The sequence below is a fragment of the Gavialis gangeticus genome, unplaced genomic scaffold (assembly GCF_001723915.1).
Source record: "Gavialis gangeticus isolate Ggan-Ray unplaced genomic scaffold, GavGan_comp1, whole genome shotgun sequence".
Classification (NCBI taxonomy): Eukaryota; Metazoa; Chordata; order Crocodylia; family Gavialidae; genus Gavialis; species Gavialis gangeticus.
Window position 1 is genome coordinate 540,936 of NW_017728958.1, and position 21,039 is coordinate 561,974.

At 44.5% G+C, this 21,039-nt stretch overlaps 1 protein-coding gene across 1 annotated transcript in view; it reads right to left on the reverse strand.

Annotated features, from left to right (window-relative positions):
• The window catches only part of MIS18BP1 (MIS18 binding protein 1), a 27,967-nt gene extending 18,544 nt beyond the window's left edge, over positions 1–9,423 (reverse strand). The window contains exons 1-5 of the mRNA XM_019504482.1: positions 8,783–9,423; positions 7,586–7,714; positions 5,683–6,185; positions 2,845–2,921; positions 1,567–1,697 (exon numbers count right to left, since the gene is read on the reverse strand). Coding sequence (XP_019360027.1) covers positions 1,567–1,697; positions 2,845–2,921; positions 5,683–6,185; positions 7,586–7,714; positions 8,783–9,341 — 1,399 coding nt within the window. The 5' untranslated portion in view covers positions 9,342–9,423. The remainder of the gene's footprint in view (positions 1–1,566; positions 1,698–2,844; positions 2,922–5,682; positions 6,186–7,585; positions 7,715–8,782) is intronic.
• Positions 9,424–21,039: the final 11,616 nt, after the last annotated feature.

The window sequence follows — 21,039 nt, forward strand, 5'->3', positions numbered from 1 at the left end:
GTGAATCCCAGCTTTCCCCCACTGTGTGGAGGGGCTCTACCACAAGCTCTCAGAGGCCCCGATGGCCACTGCCAGAGCCAGTGAGTGCAGGATGTTTTTTTTTTTTTTCTTCTTTCTTTTTAAAGTGCTGAGAGGCTGGGCCTCCCCCCAGCCAATCCGAATCACCAAGTCAGTGCCAAATCTTCCGAAGCCGTTTCAGCTGAATCGATTCGGGACAGCGATCCAAATCTCTGAATCGAATCACTGTCCTCCCAATCAGCCGAATCCAAATCTGAATTGAATGCTTCCCTATTCGCACAGGCCTAATAAACACAAATCTCAGAAAGAAGTGTGGAATTGGAAAATAACTGTAAAAGTTACCAAAGTCTTTTTTTTTTTTTTTTTTTTTAAAAGGCAGTAAAATAAAAAATAATGGCATCTGAACACTGAATGTTTTAGCAACAGCTTTTCATGAAGTGTAGTACAGTGCATGTTACATAAAAAGCAGTATCATACCATATTTCTCCCACTGCTGTCTCCAAGACAGCCGCAAGGTAGACCTGTAGCCAGTAATTTCAGTCACCGACTTTAATTCGATAACTGACAAACATTACTTTGAATACTCACTGCTGGACACCAAAATGGACAAAAGAGTAAGCTTAATTTAAAGCTCAGACGTGTGTAGCTAGTTTAACTCTGGATCTAGTGTTCAGAACTCGGTGAAAAGTTTGGGACAGAATGGTTTCTTGCCTCACGATAAGCCTAGTTCTTAAGTGTTGCCCGAATAGATCTGTTAATAGCTATAAAAAAGTGCTGAATAAACATGAAAACAGATGCTCTTTTTCTTGAATATCAATTTTCATCACAATCAAGACCAGATCTTTGCAGTTTCTTCATGCTTTTACGCAAGGACAAAAAGGCACATTTGCCATAACTTCTCCCAGATATTCCAAACTACCAAATTTTGCAGGATTGATCACATATTTCCATTGGCTTAACAATATATGTTTAAAAAAGGTAAACTCATGAAAAGCTGCTGGCTCTATAATAAATCTTGGTTTTCAAGCTCATGTTTCATGATATTTTGCTAGCAATTAACCACTTAAAAGGTGAACTGCAAATAAAGAAACCTGGACTGCTTTTAGCAGAACATGCACTTTATTTTAATGACGGGTCCCAGGGTCATTTAATACTTGTGATATGTCACCAGAAATGACTGGCCTAAGTCATAAGAAGAAAATCTTGCAAACCAGTAATATTAAAGAAAAAGAAAAGGACATACCCATTGGCCAGCTCCATGCTCCAGCAAGATTACATCATGATTGTTAACATCAGTGGAACAGATGCCAACAAGGATGGATCACAAAACGATCTAAAAAGCTGATGGCAAAAGTAAATTTTTCAGTGTTTTACAATATGTTTGGAATGTCCAACTGAGCCCAATTGGCAGGACAGGGGTGAGATACCATGTATTGCTGAAGTTAATATAATTATTTAGTTTGCAGTTCACCTTTAAAGTAAACTAAGCTTTTATTTGCACTTCTCTGCATTTCTCTCTTGTGCACAGTTTCTAAGTTGCTTCCTTACCTTCTGTCCGCAATGAATTGTAATTTAGTTTTCCTTCTAATAAATAGATGTTGCCAGATGATGTTTTAACTTGGTTCCAGCCTATGCGTTCCACAATGGCATTACTATGCCAGCATAGGTCGTTCATGTCTCTAAAGGAAAGAAGAAATACAGAAGAGAAATAAATGGCTTGTTTTTTTTTATGGAAAACAATTCACAGCAGAGTCCCAAGCTCCAAGAGTGGAAATGCCAAAATTCACGAGACTGGCTATGTTAGCATTGTAATGCTTTGGAAAAGGGGATGAATTCTGAAGCTTCAAGATCTGTAACTAGTACATAGTTGCATCCTGCGTCAACACTCTGAAACAAACTGAAGCTTTTCCAAACACCCCTTTCAAGAGACGAGGAACTGAAAGTCTCAAGGCAAGCAACAACAACAAAAGCTAGAAACATTGAGAGACTTCTAGTATTTTCCAAGAGAAGACATTAAAGACTGGTAACATTATATGCAAAACAAAGAACAGGACAGAGATAGAATAAGCAGGTGAAACATGGAATTACAAAGCAATGAATTGCAGATGAAGGAAAAACCCTAAATAAGCATAATTGTACGCTGTGAGTTACTTTAATAAAACCTATGTACCTCATTGTTGTAAGACATTCCTGAATACAACAGACCGCTTAGAGTGATTTAAAAAAACCCAACATATTAGACATCGACCATGCAAGCACAGGAGAGAACATCCATGGCTATAAGATAAGGGATACAAGCCCTCACAGATAAAAACCAAAATCTGTAGGTAGGAAGATTTAAAAAAAAAAAAAGGTACCCTTTACTATTTCCAGAGTCACCCCTGAATTAGGAGGAACAACAAATATACAAGGAGGGCCTGTAATCCTTGAAATACCTTGATCAGTGTTGCCCTAAGGCCTCTCTTTCCTCCATACTACTAGACAGGAGAAAACAACTAGCATTTGCTGAATGAAATGAAGGCTCAGAGCCAAGTCCCCACCAGGTGAGGAGCTGGGTTTCTTAAGAGTCCCAAGCACTGGGGCCTTCTCCCATTTTCTTTGAGAGGAGGAATGTACTTGAGTGACTGTGGGACCACAGTCAGCAGCAGCCCTATGGAGCTGCTAGGCAAGGACAGGTCTGTTTTTAGTGCTCCCAGGCAAATGATTCTTTAACTCCACTATTTGCTATCCCAAGTAGAGATGACATATTTGTATAGAGGTTATACAGATCAGATAAGGTGTTATATTTTACACTGGAGTGGAAAAAGAAGAATAAATATCACTTACCTCCGATTTCCTTCGACACATATGGCTGTATTATTGTTGATTGCCTTGAGCTTCCAATTACTTAGGCAGATTTGTGACTGCATATTTGAAAAAGAAAAAAAAGAAAAAAAGATTATATCATTGGTATACAAACACATCATTATGCAGTTGTTTGAAGAATATTTTGAGGTTTTTAAAACCATTTATCTTCATTAAATGCTTTTTTCTTAATGTTAAAACACACACAAACCCAAAGAAAAGTTCCTGCTTATCTTAGCACCATCTTGAAAAGCAGAATTCCTGGAAACCATGGTCCATAAGCCATGGCTCACAGGAGGCAACATGCTGACCCTCCCATGTTTTTCATAGCTATAAGGAACAGAACAGTTAAAACAGAAGGTGACAAGGAGAGCAAATGCCCACAGCATGTTTCTTACCTTTTCTCCTTGCCTACCTGCACTCCCTTATTGTTGGGAAAATCCTGTTAATGCCACGTAAAAATCACTTAACATGTTTCCACTTTTACTGTTAAAACTCTTGGAAGAAGCATGAGTAAGATTTACAGGTGTATGCTACACAATCCTGAGACCTATTAGAATCCTCCCTAATCTTGGGAACTCCTTATTGCTTCTGGAGAGTAGTGAAATATATCACTTATTATGATAACTGTCCTGGAAAACATTTAACAACATTTTACTTAAATACATATCTACAGCTACAATGATTTTAGTTTAAATCTCATCTTGGGGAAGATTTCCTCACTGAAAGAGCAGGACAGCGGAACAAGCTGCCGAGGGAAGCTGTGGAATCTCTTTTGGAGGTTTTCAAGAAGTTGAATAGACAACGTCCAAGATGCTTTAGGAGTAACACATCTTGTACCTGCAGAGGTTTGGATGAGGTGAGCTCCCTCCCAATTCTATGATTTTACATCTTTTCTTTAGTTTCTTCCTCCATTTAAATGGACTGAAGAACTTTTGCCTTTTTAAAAGCATTACACTTTAGCGGTGATCCACTAAAGCATAGCTCTGCAGTCAAAATTCAACACAGAATTGAATACTTTGGGTAGTGACAGCCACTACCTGAAGGTAGTATTTCCCCATGACCATGTCTATAAAGTCTGACAGCCTCACATCTTTTCTGAGGTTTTTCCTTTGCATCTGATTATGTTTGACTATTAATAGACAACTATTCCCAGTGTTTCCCTTATTCTAAAATCACAGGAAAATAGGGCTTGAAGGGATCTCATGAGGTCATCTAGTCCAGATCCATGCTCAGGGCTGGATCATCCGACTAAACTATTCAAGTCTGTACAATTTGCTCTTGACACTTCCCAGGAATGGAGGTTTTACAGCTTCTCTATGCAGCCTGTTCCAGTGCTTGATCACCCGCAGAGCCAGAAAAATTTTCCTAACTTCCAACCTGTTTCCTTGGCTGCAGTTTGAGGTCATCACTCCTAGTTCTGTTTCCTAGGCTCGTCTCTGTAGCCTTATCTCCATCCCCTCTATCACCCTTCAGGTATTTGAAGACTGTGATCAAATCCCGCCCCCCAGTCTTTTCTTTTCCAGACTACAGTCCTACTTTCACCTTTTCCTCATAGATCATACAGCCCAGGTCTTCAAATCATCATTCCTGCTCCCCACTGCACTCCTTTCAATCTCTCCATATTTTTCTTGAAATGTCAGGCCCACAACTGGCCAGTTTTGATTCTAGCACAGATTTAGATGGTTTTCAAGCAAGAAAAAGTTCCAATATTTTTCCCTATTTTTCTTTCTACCACCATTTTAAAAAATTGTGCTTCTTTTATGCTTTAAATCACAACTAAACATAGCAGGCCCAATATCTGCAGTCCACAGTACTGACAGCCTGCAGCTTTCCCACAGTGGGAACATGCAAAGCTTACCAACCTTACAGCCACCTGATCTAAGCAGCCTTCAGGTAAGAGTTTGAATTCTCCTGAAATTAGAACAAATCTCTTTGGGTGAAATCTTAGCCCCACTGAGGGCAAGGAAGACAGACATCCATTGAAAAGATGCTAAACTGATTATGGAATTTTAACCTCAGTTAAAACACTAATTACTCAAACAACTGTGACAATATGCCAAATTAGTTTTCAACCTAAGCTTATAAAAGCCCAACACTGTCTGTAAACAGTTGCAGCTCAACTTAAAACAAAACAAACAAAAAATTATACCCTACTAGTCATCCCATAACAGACAACGTTTTGGAGTTTATAAAAACCAAGCTTGATTTTTTTCTAACTTTCTAAAAGGAAAAAAATATAGTAAAGCTGAAAAAGGTGGGTTTCTTTATTTTTAAGTGGTCATTTGGCTAAAACACTTGTCCAAGTCACCTCAGTTTTCCATCACCCTTGTACCTCCCTCTTGGAGGCAGCAGAGAATGTATCTAGGAAAGATTTTAGCCATAAGCAGAGAAGCTAAGAGCTGAACAGGCCATGAATTCCTCTCGACTCCAACGTGGTCTCAAAAGAGAATGAAAAGCACAGGGTCTTGCCAACGTACAGAAGACTGGACTATTCCTGGTTCTGTTTTAACTGTTTTGTGAAGAAAAGCTTATGCAAAGAAGCATAAAAATCTGAAACGCTTCTCTTTTCCTGGCTTTAATACTGCACACTATCATCCAACTCAGGTGGGCAGAAAAAGCCAAAAAAAAAAGCCTTCCCCCTCCTTAACAGGAAGGTGCAATCCAACATAAGACACATTTTAAATACTGAAACTTATTTCTTGCCAACTGCTTTTTTTTTTTTTTTTTTAAATATATATAACACAAATACCATTAATTATGGCAAATCTCATGTCAGACTTAGCATATAAAATACCTCCACAGAACAAGTCGACCCACCTCTTTTTTCGTACTGCCATCATTTGGATCAGTCTGAACCTCATTTGAGGTGATAATACCATCTCCTCCTTTGGGTTTTTGCTTTCTTGGTATATGAACAGTTGGAGAAGAAAACATAATATTACAGAAGCACTGTGTGGGCTTCTGACAACCAGTCTCCAATGTCTTTTCTACTCCTTGACCAGTCTCCTGGTTCTTGAGTTCCAATATTCTTCTTTCTTGCTCAAATGTTTTTTTACCACCACAGTTTTCTTTTAACTGATTTCCAGTTTTAGCAGGGGTTGAAATTGTTTTTGTCATATTCATCACTATAGTTTGAGACAGCTCGTCATCAGCATCGATCGATTCCACAAGAAAATCATCATCCTGGTTGTTGTTGTTGTTGATCATGCACACTCCATTAAAGTTACTGGGTGGTTTGACAAACCCAGATTGGACTAATGGCTTGTTCACGACTGTTGAAGGAGGAATGTTTCGGTTAAGTTGGTTTGAAGACATAGGATCTGTCCATTGGGGGAAAAAAACAAAACAAAACAGAAAATAAAGTAATAAGGGAAAGCAATGGATGGTTTCAAGACTAGTTGTATAGATGCATGTTTACTACAAGTCTGATTCTGTTCCTACACAAGTTTTGTTGCAGCAGAGACCAAAAGCCACTTTCATCAGTTGACACTGAAGCCAACCCTCCAAAACTACTAACTCAGCTACTACCAGGACCAAGTAGTGCTTTAATTTCATGCTTGGACAAGGCTCCACCACTCAATACACAAACTCCAGCTAACACCTATACTTACTAACACCTTATCAAGCTACTGCTACAATGGGGCTGACAAAGAAGAAACTAGCACAGAAATATCAGATAGTTGTACACAAGATTAAAGAGGAACACTAAGAATTTTTCTACTGCCCAAGTAAGGGAAACATTACAGAGAAATAACATGGATGAAGTTCGATTATTATTGCCAGAAAGGAAAAGTTAACTGGTGAAGAAACAAAAAACAACTGCTTGAATAACTATAATCTGAGATTTAAGTAAGAAGACTTCCCATCATATAAAAATCTGTGGTTCGCAACCAGTAGACTGTGTTCACCAGTGAACTGAGGACCTGCCTTAAGGGCAGGTGAGGTGAGGGAGACCATCCCATGTGTTCCTGTAGTGATAGGCAGTGTGTCCCCTGGAGATGCTCTGCTGCTCTACACACCAGGAAGCTCTACTGACAGACAGAGCTAGTTAGACAAATCAAACCAATATGCAGTAGAACAGGGCTGTCCAATTAGCGGCCTGGAAGGGGTTAAATTGCAGTTCTCTAGGCTCAAACCTGGTCCTGTTGCCCAGGCTCCCTTCCCTCCCCAGGGACAGGGCAGTGTGGCATGGCGTAGCCTTCTATGGCCCAATGGGCTTGAGTGACAGTTCAGCAGGGGAGCTCACAGCCTACAGGCTAAGGGTGAGCTGGGGCAGCTGGGTGTGTAGTGCAGTGTTAGTGTCACTTAGAGGCTAAATCCTACGGTGTCTACCATGCGTGGCCTAGAAGTACAGGCAGGTAGGTGACACCTTTCTCCAAGCGGGCAGTTTGTTGGATGTAACTAATCAACAAACTTCATTATCAGCCACGCTTTATACCAGATGACTCCAACACTTTTCGACTCAAAATGAAGGACTGGTACAAACCCAATAAGTAACTACTGGACCTATTTTTAGTACTCAGTTCTACTGGAAAAGCTGTATACCAGAGAAGAATTTCAGCTGTGAAAAACTTCTTTTCCCACTTTCAGCTTTTTCCAGTAGAAATAGGTGGGGAAGGGAACAGAAGATACCACATTCTTCCAAACCATATGAAATAGCCCCCAGAAAGAAACTGCCCAAGACATGGAACTCTACTACCAACAGTCCCAGAAAAAGTACCTTCTTGCAGTTGCTGCTGCACTTTTTGTTTCAAGCGTAAGAAAAATTTTTGAGGAGATTCCACTGCAAGAGGATCTGATGCCAGAGAATCAACACTTCTGTGTCGTGCCACCTTGGTGCAATGCAATACTGAAAGAAAAAAACAAATTTGCTTTGATTAGGAAAGTGAAAGCTTGTGTAATACTAAATTAGTTTAGTCATTTTTCAGTCAAACAATGTATACTTCATAAGACATTATAGGAGCCATTACAAATACAGAATCATTTTTACAGTTTCTGTATAGCCGTTCTTAGGGTATTTCTCGGAATCATTCATCTTGTATTAAATACTGCTCCAGGTAAGTTAAATTTTAGCAGCAAAGTTCATGTCCCATTTCTCTGATCCCCATTTTCTAAATTTAAACCGGATTTGGCTCACTTCCAGCTGTCCATCCACTCTGTGATATTATCATCAGAGAGGGGGGATATACAAAGAATCATTTATAGTGTCTAATTATCAGGAGGTCTTAAATTTATCCCTAAAATCAGGAGGGGCGGGCAGCCTGACCCTCACATCTTGCTTCCCTACCACTTGCCCCTCCCCTCCACACCTGCATCCCTGCAGTCTTTCCCTCTAGCTATCTCCCAACCCTTGTTTGCTGCCCCATCCCCATACTTCCTCATCCATCCCATACCCAAACCCACATTTTTGATTGGCAGTAGGGTAGGTCAAGGGACAGGGTAGCATCATGGGTCTGAGGATGGAGAAGCAGCAAGTGCTGCTGCTACAACCCCAATGAATGCTACTGCTACCACATCCTTGACCTATGCATCCTCAACCCTCACTGCTCCCCCACCTGATCCTGAACCTGATGCCACCCATCCCGGTCCCTGGCCCTGGCCCCTGACCTACACTCACTAGATTGCTGCCAACTCTGTGGCTGGTCCAGCAGCAGCTCTGGCCCCAGGCGATAATCGGGGCTGGGTCAGATCTAGTGCTGGCACTCCATCAAGACAAGGTGGTTTTCCACCCTGTTAACGGAGGGGAAACGACCTGCTGTTGGATTCAAGTAAATACAGTATACATCTGTTGTTTCCCCAGATCTCTCAGTCAGGTGTAACCCAAGGAAAATAAAACATGGATTTGACTGGATATAAATCGTCTGTGCACTAGGCACCCCACAAAATCCAAGATTTTCTTTAGCAAAGGATCTTTCACCTTGTTTTCCTAGGTAGATCTGATTTCCAATGGGAGCCAGGATCATATCGCTGTTGTTTTTCATCTCTACCAGTTTTCCCTTGGACGCCATCAGCTGCTGATTTTCACGAGACGCCTTGGCTTTCATTCTTTGGAAGGCTCTCGCTGGAGACTCGTATGGCACGGCCTCAGATGGCTTGCCTTGCAGCAAGCCCTCGCGCTCTAGTAACAGCACCCGCTGCTGCTGACACAACGCCGCCTGCACCGCAGGCACATCCGAACCCGCTTTTATTTCACTGAGGTCGAGAGACTCCACGCCAGCCCCGTTGGTCAAGAGCGTGGACTGCAAGACACCTTTGGCCTTCTCGGCTGCTCCCGCTTGCCTCCGTTTCGCGCCTGAGGAAGTCGAGGGAACAGCCACGTCTTTGCCAGCCGTCTCTTGAAATTTAACCAGATCTTTCAGAGGCGTGAGCGTCCCAGACGGGATGTTGCTCATGAAAACGGCCTGCAGAGGCAGACCTGCCCCAGCCCCAAAGGCAGCTTGGGAAGCCCCCATATTTTTGAGGGGTGTAGCCATCATTGCGCCGGCAGCTACAGGGGCAAGAGGCAGGGGTGCTCGAAGGGGGCTCCTCAGTTAGTGCGTCAGGCCTGGAGGCGACTCTGCAGAGGACCCGCCAGAGCTGGAAGAAAAACATGGGGAGACGGAGATGAGCAGTGGGAGGGGGAATGTGTGAGGGTGTGTGGACAGTTTGGGGGGGATGTCGGGGCCTGTGAGGGGACATGGGGGCAGAGGGGGTGTGGGCAGTTTGGGGGGGGTATGTAGGAGTGCGTGAGGGGACGTGGGGGCAGAGGGGTGGTGTGGGGATGTGTGAGGGGACATGGGGGCGGAGGGGTGTGCGTGAGGGGATGTGGGGGAGGAGGGGTGTGTGAGCTGGAGGCGAATGCGAGGGCAGACACGTGCGCGGAACGGGGCGGGTGCGGCCGCGCGCGCGGGGCCCTTGCCTCGGGGCCGCCGAACGCCCGTGCCCATGGTGACAGATCCCGCCAAGCCCCCCGGCACTCACCGACGCAGTCCGACGCTTTTCTAGAGCGCACCGCGACCGTTGGAAGGTTTGAGTTCCACCGCCCCGCCCGCTGATTGGCTGGGAGAAGGCATCAACGTCACCTCCGGGAGAGGAGGCGCAGCCGCCATTTTAGAGTCTGGCAGGGCGCGGCAGTCACGTGACGCGCAGATCTGTCCGCTCCTACCGGCGCCCTGACCCCGCCTCCGCGCCGGATGCGGGGGCGGTACTGCGCAGGCTCCGCCAGCGGGGGGTCGGGGCGACGCAGTGAAGCCCGCGCTCCTGGAGTCCGGGAGTTGCGGCTCGGGGGTGGGGGGAGCCGGCGGGGCTCGTGATAGAGGCCTGGCTCGGTGTAGACGCTGCATGGGTGTACGGTGGGTTCACCCACTTCAGTGTCGATGACATTGGTTGTTAATACGTTCACGTGTTTAAATGTAGCTAGGACATTGTCTTAATATCTTTGCTTGTTTAAATACAGGTATCAAGTACTTTTTAATGTATTAACGGAAACCTTTAATTACGTTTTAATTCATTTTCTTTTATATACTATCTTTTCATGTATTTCTTTATTTTAATATCTTGTATCTTACATATAAATGAAAAACGTGGATTTTTTTATAGATAAAAAACCGGGATTTTTTTAATAGGTTTAAAAAAACGTGGAGGTTTTTAATATATACAAAAAACCTTGGAGGTTTTTTATAGCTTAAAAAAAAACAGGAGTTTTTTTCATAGTTCAAATAGATTTAAAAAAATTTGGAGGTTTTTAAAATAGATTTAAAATGGATTTTTTTATAGAATTAAAAAAACTTGGAGAGATTTTTTTTTTTTTTATAGATTAAAAATGGAGATTTTTTTTATAGATTAAAAGAAACCTTGGAGGTTATTTTAAAATTTTTTTTATAGATAAAAAAAACTTGGAGAGATTTTTTTTTTTAATAGATTAAAAATGAAGATTTTTTTTTTTATGTTTATTAAAAAAACCCTTGGAGGTATTTTTTTTATAGATTAAAAAAACTGGGAAAGATTTTTCTTATATAGATTTAAAAAAAGCTTGGATTAAATATATTTTCAAAGCTCAGTGTTTTGCTGGTGGGGCTGGTGCCCCGGGCATCTCCATCACAACAGTCTGGTTTGTTACAAAGCTGTTCGTGCGTCCGGCCTACGCAGCAACACAGAACAGCCACGTTTTCTTTCTTTTGAACGGCTTAATTTTTCGAGCAGGGCGGTCTGGAGCCACCTAGACAAGCGTGGTGGCTTTTCAAGCATAACCTTAGAAACTGGACCAAGAATTCAGCAGGCGCAGGGACAGGACGGGACGGTCAGACGAGCAACCTGCAGCATCATCGCGCTTCCCGTGTTTTCTGGAGAGCACAAACTTCCTGCTTTTGTTCTTTAAAAATTATTTCCCCCCACGCTTTCAGTTTTGATGTCTCTTAGGAGGCAGCAAATAAAGCAATCTTGAATTTTTAAGAGAATCTTTTCCCTTTTAGCAGGCTCTTTATCTTCATGGCAATCAAAGATGCAGTTTTTTTGGATCTATCAGCCGGCGTGGAAAGGGGAAATATTCATGTTCAAGGAGAAAAAAAGCTTTTGCAACTATACAGATGAGTTGGAAGTAAGCAGGGGCGACTGAAATACCACCACTGCTAACACTTGTGCTCCCTTTGCAGGCTGCCTAGATGAATGCACGGCCTATGCCTGCTTTGTAACTATTGACTAAACTTAATTTCAAATAGTAAAAATTGGAATAAAAAAATCCTCCCATCTCTACAAGGAGAATTGAACAAAAAAGCGTCCTGGGAAGTTGGGTGTGTTGATGTCAAAGTGCCCCTCCTGCTCTCGCTTGCAGAGCAATGAAAGCCAAAGCCAAAGAAAACCTGCAGAATTGGCTGAGCACTGTGTATTGGCATTGTCCCCTTCTAATTAGACAAAATACTGCCAGGAGGCAACATATATCTATGGGTTGATTTTTCTGTAGCAATAAGTGCTTTCTGCTACCAGTGACTTCAGTGGAGTTGTAGGTGCTCAGACCTCTGGTAATTAGGCCAGGAGTTTCTTTCCAATATATGGGGTAACGGGCTGGTGGAGGGCCCTCACATGTTATTGCATAGATAATGAGAAGGCACAAAGGGCATTTTGTTTGCCACTTAAAGTGGACTAAAGTCGTCACTGAATACACGCAGCTGACTTTAGAGAGCTTTTAAAGTGGCAGAAATCGCCTTATTTAAAGCTGGGCGTATGTGTTTTAAATGCAAGGCGAAGTGCAGTGGTGTGTCAATGCCTCCTTTGCCTTCACTGGATGTGCATGTAATGGGAGCTTTCTAAGCAGTAATTATTAATTGCTACCACCGGGTGTAGCTAGCGAGCTCCACAGCCAGCAGCCTGGTATCAGCATGGTTCAAATCATTCTTTGTGTGATCAGAAAAAAAAATAAAAGCCAAAAATAAAAATAATCATCTTTGTGTAGGTGTTATGTATTTATTCACAACATACCATTGGGTGGGGAAAAGAGGGTGTAAAAGGGGGAAATGGGGAGCCAATCTCCCCACCCCAATGTGCGTGCTACTTTCCAAACTGCCCCGCTCTCCTGCCCTGCTGCCTAATCTCCGTTGAGTCCTTGCACGGTGAGAGACCACATCCAGTGGTGCGCATATGAAAACCGGTGCTGCTGCCACCTGTGGAGGCAGACCTGACTGGGGCTGTCACCTCGCCTATGCTCCATGCCCCCCCCCCCAGGTCCCTGAGACCCCCAGCAGTCCTCCCAGGGTGCCATGCAAGTTGTGGGGAGAGGGCAATACACCTGCCCTCCCCCTCAGCGCTACAGGGAGACCTGACACCCCAAGGTGGGGAGAGCTCCCCCAGGCAGCATGGGTGACAAGTAGGAAGGGCACTGCCACCACCCCTAGATCTGCTGTGCAAGGCCAGTGCTGTGCTCTGTGCTGTTGCCACCACCCCTGGGGGCAGAGCTGGGGCTTGCTGGGGCTGGTGCCCGGGCTTGGAGCTCAGCTCATCCATGCTGCCTATTTCCTTTATTCCCAACACCCTCACACGCATTGCACTTCTGGAGGCAGCCCCTGGCAGTATGTGGAAGCAGCCAGTGGCCATCAAGGCCTCCCCAGGGGCAGGGCTGGGGCTTGGGCTTCTGCCTCTGCTCCACTCCCTGCTGGCCCCGAGACCTCCAGCAGTAATCCCCAGGGTCTCGTAAAATGAACAGATAAAATTTGGTGGTAGTGAATCATCGCATCTCTCTGGCCAGACCCCTTGGATTTGGATTGACCAAATAAAACGGACTTCCACCTGCAGAGTTTCAGCGAACAGACCATGTTGCTTTTCCGAGAACACAACTGATTAGGTGACAGCAACGGTAAGAAACAGTGGATCTATTCTACAGAAGCTCTCCTTAATCCTTTAACTGGGGCATGCATTTTAATTCATCCTGCAGATCCAAATATTTTGTCATTAAAGTATTTGGGCCTGTTGCAGGATGTTTGTGAGATGATCATAGACTCGTAGGGAAGAAGGGCTGGAAGGGGCCTCCAAAAGTCATCGGGGCCAACCCCCTGCCTGAGGCAGGACCCTCCCTGCCACCCAGGAGGCCAGACTAGAACACCTAGTGCTCCTTTTTGCCCTCAGTGTCTATGCCACCATCAGCAGAGGAAAAGGAAGTGGAGATGCAGTTAGCAGAGTTCAGTGTGGGTGTCTTCAGGGGAGAAGGCTGATGCCAGCTTCAGCAGTTTTCCAGGAATCGATCCACTTCGAAGAAACATCTTTGCAGGGTTCAGGTATCCAAGTAAGAGTAGCTACCGGGACTCTGCTCCTCGTGAGAATCATCTAACTGGGATTTCTGATGTATTTGCTCTTCTACTTTCCTCTTCTAAACAGGAGAGAGAAACTTAGAGGAGAATTTGCAGGTGAGCAACCTGGGCATGGCATGTGAAAAGGCAGGGCAGGTGCAGGAGATGGGTGGAGAGAGACGGCTTGCTCTGCGGGCATGTGGCAATGGAAAGGGAGTCCGCTACAAGGTGCCGTTATAAATCCCTGCCCCGCATCCTCCAGCAACCCATAATCCTGGACTTCTCCAATGGCTTCACCAGCTTGCACAGCTGACCACGTGCCTGTCACTGGAACAGGGATCATTTGGTAAGGTAACTTAGCTGGTAGCATTAAGAGGGTAGTAGAAAGGAAGGCAGCAGGGAAGGGAAACACCATTAGAGAACCACACCTCGTTAATCTGCACAAAACGAACATGCAGAGTGATTTACTTAAACACACCCAAAAAGTGTCACCATGAAGTGCCAGCTTTTAAAAATGCACTGGGGGAAAGGAGCCTCACGAGACTCTTCAGCCACTACCCTGCACCTCTTCAATAGCACAGCTTACCCAAACTGGAGTTGTAGCCACTGCTCGTAATCTCTCGTGTCACCTGCGTCTCCCTGAATGCCTTTCAGCTGGCCTGGCTGGTTCCTAGTGATCCTCCAGCACTTTCTCCCACCCCCTTCCTGCCCCTATACTCTTAGACCAGGCTCCTATGAGCTTGTTTTCTTTCTCAGGTAAGAGGAAGCTGAAAATGCATTGATTATTTTCTTTTTGGTAAGAGAGAAATGCTTTTCTTTTCAGCACTTTAGGAAACTAGAAAGCAAATGAGAGGCAGGAAAAGGGTAAAAAAAAAATGTAATCTGGTTGGTACCGACTGCTGAATATTTTGAATTTTTCTTTAAAAACAGAGTTTGGTTTTTGGGGTTTTCTTGGGCTTTTTTGGGGGTTTTTTTGCTTGCTCCTTCATCAGAAACAATGGACCAGCACCCACTCAAACCCCCTGCTTTGCAAAGTCTCCCTAACTCAGTGCACTAGGGATCTCTGCTCATGGCTCCGAATACAGCTTCACCCTGAACATCTGGTTTGTTTGTGAAAGCGCTTATACTTTTGATTTGGGGGTGGAGAGGGGCATGGAGTTTTTTTTTCCTTAAAGACTTCTTTTAAAAAGATTTTTTTTTTTTTTGTTGTTGTTGTTGGATGCTAATAATTTTGTGGCTGAAGAGGAATGGTTAAGTGACATGCCATAATGACGTGCGTTCAAGGGCGTGAGATGGATGCATTCCACCCTTGGATGCTGTCTTGCCTTGGGAAAGCTCCTGAGCCTCCATACAGCCCATATTTATCCCTCCTGCAATATCTGAGTTAGGCCGCCACGTGTTGTACACTCTTGAAATACATTTCCATTGGGACTTAAAAGGAGCGTCTCTTAAAATTAAGCGTCTCCCATTGCATGTCATTCAACTCGGTTAGATTACCATCTGATTATTAAACAAATAATAAAAAAAGAAATCACCCATGCCCTCAGGGTTTGCATACTAATTCCCATAGAAATTCATGGTAACTGAATAATTTCCCAACTCTGTCTTTAAGTGTAACTCTCTTCTGGAGCTGTTTCCCCTGTAGTTATGTAGACGAGATTAATCTAATTGTGCATCAGTCTAGTTAATCACTGCAGAGTGTACTGGTATTACTGCAGTATCTCTTTCCTCTGTGTTCATAAAACGTGGGCTGCCACGTTAAGGGCAATACCAATTGGTGTTCCAATCTGCAAGACTTGCTCTCATCATCCATTTTACACTTTAAATGTCTGAGATGTTGTTTCTGTTGCATTTAGACCCCCAAATAAGTCTTAGTCAGTGGGACAGAAGTAAAAGTGTATTTATAAAAACTTCTAAATAACCTGTCCTTCCTGCTTGGCTTCAACATCCAAAAAGACAGGCTCTACTTTAAATCCAGTTATACCTTTTTAACTTCCTTTTTGAATCCTGGCAACTAGATCCTTGAATCCTTAATCCTTAATTTCCCCTGGAGCAGAGTCTGTATTGCAGTGGGTGCCATTGAATGAATAGGAGTTGCTGACTGCTCATCTCATCTGTTGCAGAAAGATGGGTGTGTATGTTAAGATTAATGCAGGGGGGCTTTGCCTTTTGCTTTTCTGCCTATGACTGTCCCAGTTTTGCAGGGGGAGCACTTTGCTAGCTCACAGGAAAGCGGTTAAGTTAAGCTCACTCCTTTTTAGGCTCAGATGCTCCAGTGCTGAACACCATTGCAAAGAACGCGAGGAAATGAATCCTGGGCTGGGCTGGGGTCCAGTAAATAAGCTCCCGAGTTGCACATTTAACAATAAAAAAAGAAATGTTCAGTTGTTCCCTGCTCGGTGAGCACCATCCATCTTGTGCTCTGAATGAGGCAGGGGTCCTGTGGGGGGGAAACTGTGTAATTAGAGGCTGTTTCGTACGGCATGCACACCGGGGGCTAGAACAAAGCTTGCATAAGCATTCCCACTTCTAGCACTTCCTACTCCTGAATGCTTGACTTTGCAATTGTACTGACATCCTTTTCATGTAGTTTTGGATGTAACGCATAGCTATTTACAGCACCGACAAAACGCACTGGCTCATACGTGCGTTTACACAGTGCTCTTTTGAGCGTGAAGGTCTGGTATACCCACCTGTGGCAATGGGCTCAGGGAAGCAGACCTCTTAGCAGAGCTGCCCTTGCATCTCTCTGTCTGTGGTCCCCATAGTCCGACTCATTCCTGGTGTAACTCTGTCGGCTTTGTGCATTTTCCAGCAGTTATTTGGCAGAAGGCAGTGCACAGGGGGTCTGCATAGGCAGGCGAGTTGTTGAAGTACAGTCGACTCTCTCTGTTTATGTGGTGGTTGAGCATGCCGATCTTGTATCTTGAGAGGACAGCAATGGTTTTCTCTTCTTTACATCATGCTTTTATTGTCTAAGTAGGACTGGAGGATAAAACCACACCAACCAGCAATAGAGTAAGGACAGGTGTCACTCACTCACTGCGGTTACTGCTGGAAACACGGACGGAGATGACCAGGTACCTTCCTCCTACAGAAAAATCTCATGCCCGTGCCATATGCTGTCTTTAAAAAAACCCAAAGAAGAAAACACCTGGTTGATCAGACTATTTTAAAGTGTGTTACAGTCCTCTGGTGTATGAACACTTTCCATGCGGAGTTATGGGAAATGCCTCGAAAGAGAAATGTCACTTCTGCAGAAGTGACAGCAAACAGGCTTAAGCCATGCATGCTGGAGCAGGCCACCAAATAATCTATGGCAAAGCACCTGGAAGAGAGCAAAGTGATCGGGAACAGGCAGCGTGGCTGGTTCAAGACTCAGTCATGGTGGACCAACCCGATTTCCTTCCATGACATGGTGATGGGCTCTCTGGCTTGGGGGAGAGAAGTGGGGGTGATATACCTCGACTTCAGTAAGCTTTTAATAATACACTCATTGGGTTACTTACTATTTAAGGTCCCTTTTAGAAATCCCAGCTAGGATGTGAAATTATCTGGGGGATGCAGTCATTACCTAGAACGAGTGAAGTTCTTGGCTGAGACTTTTGGAAGTGACTGGTGATCTGTTTTTTTACGGTGCTTCTGTTTTTGGACATCCCCATGGGGACACCTGCAACGGGTCTGGAGTTTTCCAAAAATTACACAGCGTCTACCTGTGTAAAAACTGTGTCAAGTTGAACCGGAGTCATTAATCATTCTGAAATTCTTGTCCCTGGTATTTATTAGATGCATGCTAGTACCTTTATATCGCTGTTCGGGTTTTTCTTTCTTTCTCAAAGCAGAGATTCTGCCTCCTTAATGTTGTACGAAAAACCCTGTGTATCTTCGCCATGTACGTTACAGAAAGTCGTCTAAGAGCAGAGAGAAGATGCACTGCTACATCTACTCCTTATTTAGGAATGAAAGGTCCTGGTTTTACTCTTAAATTTCCAGTTATCAGCCTTTTTAGTGCCCACTAACAAATATTGGTTTGATTTATCTGGGCTTTCAGATAGCTATCTAGCTCAGTCAGCTACTGTCCAACTTGAGGAAATGGATCACAATTAAGTATAATTTTAAATCAAAGTGCACATAGAGATTTTTTTTTTTGTCCTGGTCCTTCCCATGATACGTGCAATGTCTTACTATAAGCACAACCTAACACACACTTGTGCTTTAGTAGAAGACAAGATTAGTATATGAAGCAAAAACCATGTTTAGTTTTTCCAACATCCACTGTTTAAAGCCTTCTTCTGTCCCAAAGCTCAGCTTTACATGCCAGCCTTGAGGCATCCTGGTTATAACCTATTTCACAGCGTTTCCTCTACTAGCTCCCTGCCATCCACACGCTCACATTTAGAGACATTGGGGACTTGGTTGGGACTTGGCTGGCATTAGATGAATACTGAAGAGGCTGCCAGAAATTTGACAGAATTAAACCTTTTGTGTTAGTTGGTTTTAAGGTGGCTGGTAGGTGTTTTAATCTTTTGTTCTTTGCATGCCTGGGAAGGCTTGGGTTCGTATTGATTTTTCTTTTAAACGGTTACTGGCAAGACAGAAGAGAGGTTATTTTTTTTCAGATGTTTCTGTCGGTGGATACGCCTTTGCGCTCTCTGAAAAAGAAAGTTTCCCATTTGAAATGCATTTGCCTTGACTGTTTTCATTCAAACCTGGCTGGAAAAAAATCAGTCCAGATCGCCTACGACTACAGACAGCTACTGTGGTCTTCTGGCTCTTCATGTCATGGTTCCCTCTTCCAGTTGACAAATCCCAGTTTAAGTTGCCTATACTTGGGATTGCGCAAGGGCCCCAGAGTGGGGCATCTGTCCCCACCACACTGGTGAAACTTAACTTTGGTGTTCAAAACTGATGTGAACTAAACTGGTGCTTATGTGTCCTGGGTCCAGCTCCCAAGCCAGCTCTTCTCTGCCGCCCACCCAACCGTTGGCCGTAATTCTCCATCTGCTGCTTTTCGGACAATAGAGGCTCTCCCAGTTAGAAAGCACTTGTTTAGGGCTGTAGAGTTGTGGCTGGAGCTGCCCCTTTCTCTTTGTTTCTTCCAAGACTGGGAAGAGCTGAGGGCAGGCAGCGAGCTAGCAGCCAGCTGTGGGAGGAGAACAAGCAGCCAAAACCTGGAGAGCCTTGCAGGAAAGCAAGGAATTGGGACTGAGGGTCTGCCTAGGGCAGTGGGTCTCAGCCGCGGTGCTGGGAGACCCCCTTAGCTGTGCCGTGGTGTTGGGATTGCTGCCACCAGTACACCTGATGCACAGAGGCTGTGAAGGGCTGAGAGCCATGCATGCTTTCCTGCCTCGTTACGGGTCTCCAATAACCCTAAAGCAGGCAGGAGAGCCAGACTGAGGGCGGCTGGGGCAGCCCAACAGCGGTTCTCAACTGGGGGGCAGCCAAATTCCCGCAAGTTGGGGGGTGTGCTCTGCATATGAAAGGTTGGAGACCTGCTGGGCGAGAGAATAGCAGGCCTGGTCTGTTGTTCCTCTCCCACAAGGTCACATGGAGCAGCAGTGGGCTTAGGGTTGTTGGGGCCCTGGGCAAGAGTCATTTGGAGTCCCTTAGAGGCTGAATTTTGATGACCTGGAAGCAAGTTGGACATTTTCAATTTCACTTTGCCCTATCCACGAAACTGCAACGAAAGCATCTGAATACAATATTGCTAATACAAATATTCAGTGTAATTTATTTTTATAAAGTGTGGGGCCCCAGGCAGTCGCCCGGTTTGCCCTCCCCTATGGAGGGAGAAGGGTGGCCTGGTAACTCGCCCAGGAAAGGCGGCACTTCATAATTGGTGATCATTACTAACCCTTTGCCCCTGTCCCTGCTTGTTGATGGTACTGTTGTGCATAGGCACAGAGGAGACCCCTCAGACCATCCAATGCATCTTCAAGACCTCAGTGTTGATGGTTGTGTTGATGTTCATCTAAGGACAGAGGCAGACCAGGTTCTTTGGGTAGATGTGAGATCTTTTATTAGACCAACTTAAATAGTTGGAAAAAAATGGTCTTTGCCAGCTTCCGGGCACAAACCGCCTTCTTCAGGCATTTGGTATTACCTTCCTATGCTTGAAGAAGGCTGTTTGTGCCTGGAAGCCGGCAAAGACCATTTTTTTCCCAACTATTTAGTTGGTCTAATAAGATATTGCATCTACCCAAAGAATCTGGTCCGTCTCTGATGCCTCTGATTTGACGACCGTGTTGCAGTCCCTGCTGGAAGGGTGTAAGTCTTCAAGACCCTGATGAAGGGGCTGCCTCAAGCTTGCACTTGTGCTGAGTGCTTTAGTTTTATTTTTGTTACCTCCAGTCCTGAGCCCCAATGTGATCTGTTTTTTTTAAATCTCCAGTGATGTTGTTTGGACCAACAGTACAACCTGTTCAGCTTGGCTGAAACAAAGTGTTGTCGAGACGTTGGCATTACGGAGAACGCGACTGATGGAAGGAACAGCCCCGCTGTCACCAGACTACATGTCAGGTTTCCTCTTTGCATAGGGGTCTTGCCCATGCCTGGGGTCTTCCCCGTGTTTGCAGAGCCTTCAGCCTAGTGCTGCCTGGAGCCCCTGGGTTGCCAGACTGCTGCTAACAGGAAATCAGGAACATTTCTGCCAAGTTCTGCTGCAATTTCACGTGGGCGAGAGCGGCAGTGGAAATAAACTTGTAACCTTCCCCATAACTAAATAGCTCTTCACTGCAGCAGATGGTCTATGAACGCGAAGAGCTGGCACGTCATCCGTGAGCCTGTAACTCTGCCAAGCCTGAGCAAATACTGGCTTCCTATATTCAAATTTTGGAGTCTCCGATGCCCATTGATAAAACTCTCTACTTTTGTTTGTTCGATGGATGACTGCATCCCAAGTGAACGTTTTTATTTTGCTGGCAGGTCACGACAATAAGATCTTTCTTTTATCCCTGGCCAGCGGCTCTGGAGGAGGGAAGGGGGCGGTGTAAAGAGGGGACGTTGTGACGGGGTATTTAAGAATAATTAATAGAAACAGAAGGTGAGAGGGGCTTGGTGTCAAATAAATCTCAAGGCAGTGAAATCAAATGGGGTAACTGTGGCAGGATCAGGTTGGCTAGGATTTGCACTAGTCAAAACGCACAGACGTGGGGCACCTTGCTGCTAGACTGTTGGCATCATAAACATGGAGTATTACACTGTGATTCGGTACATGGTAGCACTTTACCTCTTCCCATGAGTATCTAGGTTTCTCGATAGTGTTTAACGACGGGTTTTTGTTTGTTTGTTTGTTTTTTGTTTGTTTTTGGTCAAAGGTCTGTTGAGATGCCAAGCGAGCTATATCAAATGTCTCCTTCCTCCTATGTTTTACTGGCCTGTTCTAATTGATTAATGAGGACTGATTTCCCCCCCCCCCCCC